This window comes from Centruroides sculpturatus, unplaced genomic scaffold (genome assembly GCF_000671375.1).
Source record: "Centruroides sculpturatus isolate CEXI.00-Female unplaced genomic scaffold, Cexi_2.0 scaffold1194, whole genome shotgun sequence".
In the NCBI taxonomy this organism is placed as follows: Eukaryota; Metazoa; Arthropoda; class Arachnida; order Scorpiones; family Buthidae; genus Centruroides; species Centruroides sculpturatus.
Genome location: NW_019385400.1, coordinates 1 through 9,647, shown reverse-complemented (window position 1 = coordinate 9,647; position 9,647 = coordinate 1). Strand labels below are relative to the sequence as shown.

The following is a 9,647-nucleotide window of genomic DNA, read 5'->3' as shown; positions in this document are numbered from 1 at the left end:
GAGGAATCGGGCTAAACTAAGGTCGAAACAAGGGGATAGACGAGAAAGAATGGAGACAAAAACGAACGATTTATAAAAGACTCGGTTTATTCGTTACCTTATTATCGTACATTCCGAACTTATTTCGTCCACTAAGACATAACTTTTAAGACTTTTCGCTAGAGAATCGACTTTTGAGAGACCTCTTGAAGAATTATTCTCTGAATGAAGAGCTGAGCAAATGATTAGGCAGTTTACGTGTTTGATCAGCCCGAGGCTGCGACCAAGTCGGGATTGTCCTTAAAATTTAGATGGAAAAAACGTACGGGGAACGGATCTACCTCTATCAGAGCTGATAATAATAAGCCGTATCAGTATATTTTTGATCATTTACGGATCCGACGTCCGCATCTTCTAAGAGTCTAAGGTCTACTCGTTCCTCTCGCTCCGCATCCACCATCTTGCATAGTAACCGAAACGACTGCTCTACGATATTTTGACTCGTCTAGTAAAAGAATGAAAATAAAGGTAAGAGTCTCGACGGCTGTTTTTCTATCTAGGAGAAGGAAATGAATTCTACCGATCCCTTCCGATAAAATGTAACTAATAGTTAAAGAGTATTATGGAAGATTGAAGTGGTATGCTTCGATAAAGGCATACTTTTGGCACGAGTAAAGGTGGCGAAAATCTTCGCCTAGATCCTACAGTCCGTGGCCAGATATGGGAAATTTCGTGCGAAATGATTGGCCCAAACATTTTTTATTTTGTTTCTCTCGGATCTACGACTCCTTAACGAGAAGAAAGATAGAAGGTAGCTTTGAGCAAGAGAAGGTATATCATTGTAAACTGCACGGAATCGCTAAAATTCTAGAAAAAAGGATCGAAACCGGTTCTATTGTAATCAACCTCGATTATTGAGCCAACACTCTGTGGTCGATAATAATAATAATAATAATAATAATGTAACTATGATATGAAAGATCTTTGGCAGACTTCTGCGCGTTGTTGAGTCGTCTAGCCGATTCGGTATTATTATTATTTTTTTTGTTTTTGGCACGAGTAAGTAAATTCGACTCGTGGAGAATGCCACTAAGCTCTCAGTCTGTGTGTATAGGTCTAAAGGTAGAGACTGCTGCTAGTTGGCTTCGGTGATGTATTTAGGCTATGAGATGCGGCGCCGAAAACAGACAGACGCACGTGGATATGATGGTGAATGCTGAAAAGAGAATGAGGCACACTCGATCGACGACCATGGCTGCGAATTTCCATTCGGCAATCACGTCGTTCACTTCGTCTTCGTTTCGCATTCGAGTGGTGATGTACCTCAATTCCTTCAGGATGCAACTCAGTTCTCTTTGCGCTCTGATGCACGTGTGCAGAGTAGATGCGTCTTCCCCGCCCGGCATGTGAATATATCCACCCGTACTATTTGGTTGGCGAAAATCGTCGTCTATATCCAAAACGTTAGCTAACAGACTTCGCGAAGATCTTTCCTTCAGTTCCAATTCTTTCATCTTCGTCGACATAAATAACTGTTTTCTAGTTATCTTCCTGCCAGGTCTGTCCATTCTCAATATCCACGGCAACCAGATAAGAAAGATGGTTTTCACCTATCAAAAAATATAAAATATATATATATATATATATATAAAACTCAAAAAAGGGAAAGAACACTTAAACGTGCAGTAAAAAAAGAAACAAACGAAAATCATCATCCGTCTGTCGTTCTGTTCGCTTCGATAGAACGTCCGAAAATCGTTACAACAACGAATAAAAGTCCCATTTTTGTATTTTCTGCTTACCCCGCTACACCCCGCTTTATCGCATAACTTGATAACCGAAAACGTGTTGCATCAGCAAGATATAGAATCCACCAAAGAATTTCTTCTGTATCCATTATTGTGTCGATGAATAAAGATTCATTCATTCTTCCTTCCGCATCACTTTTTACAGTTTATAAATGTAATTTTCTTATGAACGAATAACGTGATGAGACGTTTAAGGGATGGAAAAATCACATTGTGTGACGAAATCTCCTTTCTTTCGAGGTGAGAAGAAGCTAACAGAACAACAGACGAATCGTTCGAAAAGAAAAACATAAAAAACAAATAATGGAAGACGTAAATCACGAAATGCACGATGTGTAAAAAGTATGACATAAATTAATAAATGAAAAACAAACTGACTACAATAAAAAACGTATAAATTAATAATAAAAATAAGAAAATAAAAAGGTGTAAACGTATGTAATCGATACCTCTTCCACATTTCTAATTGGAATAGGTAAGCTCGTGTTTTCTTTTTTTTTTTATTTCTTTAATTAAGTTACGTAACTTAAGGTACTTACCACTCACAAGTAAACAACTAAAATACTAAAAACATTTAAAAAAAAAAACAAAAGACAAATTCTGCACATAGAATATTTATAAGAGTTTTTGGTATTTAAAAAAAAATAATAAATAAATAAATAAATAAATAATTGGTTGACGACAGACTATTACAGCGGCAGGACTGCAAATTCACGACATACAAGAAACAATATGTGCAAAGTGTTCGGTGTGAGCATGCATCTAAAAAGGTGCGCAACACACAAAGAAGCGCCTGTGCAATAATACTTCATGCTTTAATAATTATCATTAAATTTATTTGAATTTTTTTTTTATTTTTTTATTTTTTTCATTCCATTCATGCAAATTTTAAAGTGACGTCACTGTTTATGCGGCGAAATATATAGGAAATTTTTTGCACACGGCCGTTCCCGGAAGTGAGTTTCGTCGCCGACAAGTAGGGAGGGGGGTGGATGAAAGCATCCGTCATAGAAGAGTAATGGAATTTTGACAAATGTCTACGTGTTACGTCATCGTCCACTCTGCGTGACGCGTGTCCTTCGTCAAGAAAGTAGGTCGTACGGTATTGTGTACGTTTAAACCAATAGGAAAAGTCGTTTTTTTTTCTTTTTTGTATTTCTTCTCGTGTAGGGTGGTAAATTTTCCGACTAGCGGTTGCAACTCACTAGCGGGAACGACCTGACTGACAGTAAATGTATACACATATATAAATACAGTATACATAAATCCACTATAGATGTCATCTTAAAACCTTAGACGGGTTGCCAATCCAGTTTTAGGGGGAAGGGGGCTTTAAATTTTTCTGTTGTCTTCGTACTCCAGAAAAAAAAAAAAACAACCAGTGTCTAACACAGGGTAAAACGTTAATTATTTTTGAAATTTGTAAGTTAAGAAAAAAACAAAAACAAAATTGAAATTTTAGAAAGAGAATAATAATAATAGATCTACTCGAGTTAAGCACGGCTCCGTGACCTCCTAATTATCTTTCGAGTTCTCGAGATGATGTCAGAAATTACGAAATGTTCGTCACTCTGACGTAGCGCTTTCGTAACTTCCGATATCTCAAAAAAAAAAAAAAAAAAAAAAAAAAAAAGATCCTTCCGGTAGACCAACCGGAAAATGGAAGCGGGTATTCGAATTTATTTATTTATTTATTTAGGAGGTCACGGAACCGGGTCAGAGCAGGACGACAGACGTACTTTCTGTTTTCTCGCGCGGCAGGATTATTATTATTATTATTATTTTTTTTTTTTTAAGACGAGAGGTCAAAGGAGGGGGCCAGCCTGGGCCAAACGTGGGTGAAGTGCAAGAACATAAAACAAGCAACGTGGCGAAAGTAACGTATAAATACTAACAAAAAGGGATAAGTAGGAGGGACGCGTTTAAGCTAGGTGCGTTATATATATATATAGCGAACAGTCGGTGACTCCTGCATAAAAATCGCTCTCTTGGAGAAAAAGTAGCTCAGTCCTGCCTCGAGTCATCATATTTTTTTTTTCTTTTTTTTTTACATTTAAGATTCTAAGTATAAAAGAATACGTGTCGAGAGAGAGATAGAGAGAGAGCGCATCAGTGTAGTTATCTATTATTTATTTTGTTCGCACCTATTATGGCAACTGCATCAGAGGTCACCGGAAGGGTGTCTGTGACCAGCAGATTAAACACAGTCAAGGACAGAAGAATGGTGATCCCTGTGAACGGACAAACCGTGCGATAATTAGGGAGGAGTGCAATATTATAAAGTCTCTCGTTCCTGTCTGTTAAAGAAAAAAACATCTACACCATAGTCTCAACTACTCTGTTCCATCCCATGCACTTTTTTATTTTTTTTTTTTTTCGTTTAAAACATGGATATACTGTGTCTACTGTCCGCACCTATGATGGACACAGCATCTGATGTCGGTGGCATGGTTTCAGCCAACTGCAGCATAAACACCGTCAGAGAGAGCAGGATGGTTACCCCTATGGACGACAAGTACAATCATGTCAGAATGATGAAAAGTTCAGGGACACACTGCCTAGATCTTCCTCTTCCTTCACTTTACCCCCAAACCGCCGATTGGTAGACGGGCGGGACGGAGTGGGGAAGAGGAATTTAGTAACGAATTGTAATACCCGAAAATCCCGTGGGTACTCCACCGTCTATCCGGATCGGTGGATAAATAACTTATCTTATCTCTCCCCCCCCTGCGGCCTCCCAATCTAGGCAATGTTCGTCCCGGCCGCTTTCTTTACTTACCTCGACACCGGTGTAACACGCCACACACGCATCAGAAGTGTGAGCGTAAGCGTGACGTAGTCACGCGTACGCTCTTACGCCGATTGTTTCCTCTACGTGACTTATCCCGTCTACGTGGAAGATAACTCTCGACATTTATAGTCTAACCAGCACTTCCCAGTATCCGGAAAAAGAAAGAATAAAGAATCAGGGGTTCGAGTTCCGCACGTGCTTTTACAGCATCCTTCACTTAATTATTAACTTGTTAACTCGAAGCACGTGACAATATTATAATAGGAAAGTTACTAAACGCGTGTAGGTAAGGAGTAAGTAAAAACTAGCATGTGTTAAAATTTGACGTCACTAATACAGTTACCACGAAAAGGTCACGTAGAAAGTGCTGATTATTTATACATTTATATATTTAGAGATTAAAATTCATTTTAAAACATACGTTTATACAAAATATTATCTTTTGTGAATGATTTAATGTATTTAATCGAAATATACGTAGCAATAATCATGTTGCAGACAGAGTGAGAAAAAAGTAAACAACAATTAAAATCGGTGTGCATGCTCTCCTGCGCGGCAACAATTTGAGCAGTGCGCGGCCGCGCAGCTTAGAAAGAACATTGCTTGAGACGTTGTGCTATGGAACAGACGGAATACAACTGGCACTTTTAAACTGGAGGAATACTCCGAGGAAACCTTCTCTCTCCTGCCCAACATCTTTTTGGACGACCTACTCGTGCTTTAATACCCTTGCATCCATTGTCACGGTTGCCTAGAAAATCATCATCCGCATCTCTTCAAGTAATCAGAGAAAAGCAACGTGTGGCAGCCACTACTTCTCCAAGAAATGAATCTGCAAGGTCAATCAGTTACTGAGGACTGCACCTAGAAATTGGGTTCCAGCTATATCTCAGCGGTGACCTCGCGTTTTTGTTATATAATTAGAACTGGTGACGACAGAACACTTCGTCACAACAGTGAAGTGCTAAGACCAACTACAACAAGGATATCACCCAAATGCCAAGTAGCAATTAACCTTCTAAGTCTTAATTGCAGTCAGGAAGTGAAGGAAGCTCAGAACACCAAGACGTAGTTCAGTTTCTGGATCTGACAGCATCAAGTGATGTCATTGACCAAAGGATATCTTTTCATACTCTAATGGAGTGACTACTTGCTCCAGGAGAATAAGTCATTCTCCGAAACAATTGGATTTACAAATGAACATTCTCTGTCTTTATTTTCTTTTCTCTCTGTTTATCAGTTATTTATTTATTTATTTTTTGTTGTTGTAAAGGAAGATGTCAAGTGTAAATCAATTTATGTTTGTTAGTTTTTGTACCGAGAAGGCGCTCAACTGTAGCAGATATCTATGAAATAAATGTTAATTCAGAAGTGTTAAAAACTGTCTTGCTCTGTGTCTTGTTTGTAAAAGACTGGAAAATGCACTAGAGTGACCTGTTAATACAGTGATCAGCAATTTTATCCACTCCAACACTGGTGGTTGCCATAGTCTGGTCTGTGCTCTCTTATGTCATGAGCCTTCAAGCATTGCTTAACCATGGTTAATAGCAGTTATGCTACTGCTGGCATCACTGATGCCAACTACTGACTGACAAATTGTAATCAGATATCAAAATTGAATAAAGAAAGATCCTTCTAAACAAACTCTGTAAATAATCAACTCCTTAAACAGTTAAACTTAGTATCTTTTGTTTACCAAGCTTTTAAAACTCAAACATTTAATAAACAAACTATAGCAAATAAAACTTATTTTAGCTAACATATTACAAGCTAAAATTCATGTATTTTCTTGAAATTTTATTTGTAATTTAGGAAAAGGAATTGTCATTTACTAGAACAAAGGAAAGTACCATTAATATTTTAGAATGTAATCAAAAAGTTAAATTAATTAAAGTTTTAGACCACAGGAAAAATTATACTTGTAAACTTTGTAAAATTATATTAATTATTAATAATATAAAAAATAATGAAGTGACATATCATTTTCAATAGAAATGAACTGATGTTTAACAAAGGTTAAAATATTTTGTGTTACTCCAAAGAATGTTTTCTTTAACATTTAATTAACAACTAGTTTTATTATATCTGATTAATTTTATATTTTAGTCTCAGTTTAACTGGCATGCCAGTAACCCCAGGGTTTCCAGGATGCTGGTCTCCCCGTTTTTATATGGTATGCTGGTCATTCTGTGAAAATACAAGATTAGTTTAATAGAACTACATTTTGAATATAAATATAATTGAAAATGAGACATTTCTTCATTGCCAACTTTTGTACAGATTAATTTATATAAAGTATGTCTCATGATAAGTAAACACATTAAAAACAAATTGATATTCTCANCGTTGTTGAAACAAAAAAAGTTATGCATTCCATCACGTACATAAACAGTATCGTAATTCGCCAAGTGCAAATCAGCAAATTCGTAAAATTTTTGTTTATTTTGAACAATCCGGATAATCGAAAATCCGGATAATAGAGGTCCGGATAATCGAGGTTCTACTGTATTTTTCATATCAAAATTGTTATCTGTACTTTCCTGTAATTAATTTATACATAAATTATTTAATTAAAAATAACCCATGTTTAAATTAGGAAATTTTGTTTGAATCGTTTTCTTTAAAACTAAATAAAATATATTGTAAACAAATATTTTGACTAGTTATGGAATGGAACACTATCAAACATTTTTACATTCAATAAAATGAATATTTTTTAAACAAGTAAAACCTTTAAACATTTTGTGAGAATAAAAATGTTAATTTTACAAAAACCTATTTTTACTTTACAATATCTAATTTCTAAATTAAAAAGTTCAGTTTTACTATGAATAAATATGTAGAAAAATATTGCATTTTCATGAAACTATACTTAAACATTACACAGGATTCAAAGTTATAACACAAAGCATATTTTTGGCAAAATCTTAAATGATTTTAATGTAATACTTCTTTATATGATCTGAAATTTAAATTCTTACTTTAATCATATAAAAAAAATTAAGTAAACATTATAATTATGAATATATGCTTACATAGGAAATTGCTTAGGAATTTGCTTGAACTGCATAAACTAAAATATAATAAGATCAATTGAGAATTTAATACAAATAATTAACTAAGAATTTGTAATTTTTTGCAAGCTTAAATGTATTTATACATTTCTTAATGTATAAATACATTTAAGTTTAACTAAAAGTTAAAGATTAATTAATATGATAAAAGAAAAATTTAAAAAGTTTCTATGACAGACAATAAAATCAAATAGACTAAAAATGGAATAATAGAAAATATTGTATCTGCTTCATTAACTTACTGCATCAAATTATTTAAATGAAATATTTTTCAATACTTTAGTTAAAGTTTTTAAACATTATAAAATCAATAATGTCTCCATGATACATTTATCAGAAAATGAGTGTGTGACAATTTTAAAAGCATAATTTAGCAAAATTCATACAGGTTGTTAAAAAACAACCTGTATAACTTCCCCAACTTGGAAGGCTCTGTAGTGTGTTCTATTGCTTGAAATCAAACATTTGGACTACAGGTATTTCAGATAATGCACTTACCATTTATTAAATAAAAAGTTTTCATACAGAAAGTCACCAATCAGTAGCACTGAAGCTATGCAACTGTGAGGTCCTGGAAAAAAATCAGATTTTAGTGTTTAAATGTTAATGGATATCTAACAGGACAGTTGAACTTTCACCTTTCGAAAATAAAACCAGATGCAAAATTTATAGTCTCACAAAGATAATAAAGAATTTTCTTTCTGTCAGAAAAAAACAAAAAGCTTGAATTATGAAGGAGAATTTCAAAGTTTGAAGGAATTTTATCCAATTAGGATTGGGTTGAGTATTGATATCAACCTCTCTTGTGCCCCTAGAAGGTTTTGAATTGTCACTGGGAGATGAGGGAAGATCAATCAGAATGCAAAATAGAAGAGAGAAACCCTTTAAAAACTCAGGTTTCAAGGACACTATGCTTACTTCTCTAAGATCTGTCATATTTTGGCTGGTCTGGAATCTACCAGGATATGCTGACTCCAAGATCCCTGTGTCATGTGATCAAACGTCCAGCTGTAACCAAATACAGCATTTGACATCATGTATCTGTTCGGATCTGAACTTACCCACAAGCTCCGGGGCCATTAATCTTCTAGAAGACAATCCTCAAGGGACCAAGTGAATACATTCACTGCAACATTTGAAATTTTTGTCTCTCTTCTTAAACAGAAGTATCAAAGAAGAATTGTAAAGATGACTATAGCAAAATTTTGTAAGAATATTTTTATTTTATTAAATGGGATCAAAGTGTAAATGGTAAGCCTGTCTCAGTGTCTAAATCACTCCTATGCATAATTATCACAACCCCTCAACATCCCGAAAATTGCACCCATTCAGTAACCTTACAGATCTAGAATCCAAACCCATTCCATCACTGGAGAACAGTATTTTAACATGTTGGCAACATTTGTTATACCAGAACTTCAACGTTGGTGCTTTTATGATACAATATTCATGCAAGATAGTGCACAACCCACATTGCTTACTCTGTTCAATGTTTGTGAAGGTAAATTTCACAGGTGAATGGGTGCTAAGCCATTAATTCCCAACAGCTCGGTCTCCTTGCTTGCTTGATTTCACCCCATGGGATGTGACTTCTTATGAGGTTCTTGAAGAACCAAGTCTGTCATGAAAGATGTGCATCTATGTCAGATCTAAGGACAGCATTCATCAGCATGTTCTTCAATTAAAGAACCCATAGCATTCAATGGTAGAAAACATGTTTTTGCAAATGGAAAACATTACTGAAAACAATGGAATACATATTAAACATTTATAACTGTTTGTGATTTGCATAGCTTTTGTATTACCTATTAGTGACTCTTTTGACAAAAAATTTTTATTTAATAATGGTGAATGCATCTTCAGAAGTATCTGTTGTCCAAATGTTTCATTTCAAGCAGTAGAATATGCTCCAGCTTTCTGACTTTCCAACTCAGAAAGCTTACTAACAACAACTCTGTATATTAGTAAGCTATTCTTTTTATAACATAAATAATA

The 9,647-nt window shown here is 34.9% G+C and overlaps 1 protein-coding gene across 1 annotated transcript; it reads right to left on the bottom strand.

The window, feature by feature from the left end:
- Positions 1–1,017: 1,017 nt before the first annotated feature.
- On the bottom strand, positions 1,018–4,949 carry LOC111638550 (acetylcholine receptor subunit alpha-type acr-16-like). Its single transcript, XM_023384278.1, has 2 exons — positions 4,203–4,949; positions 1,018–1,589 (listed from the first exon to the last, which is right to left on the bottom strand). Exon 2 carries the CDS (start codon positions 1,545–1,547, stop codon positions 1,137–1,139), a length of 411 nt encoding a protein of 136 aa, XP_023240046.1. The 5' UTR covers positions 1,548–1,589; positions 4,203–4,949; the 3' UTR covers positions 1,018–1,136.
- Between the last annotated feature and the right edge of the window lie 4,698 nt (positions 4,950–9,647).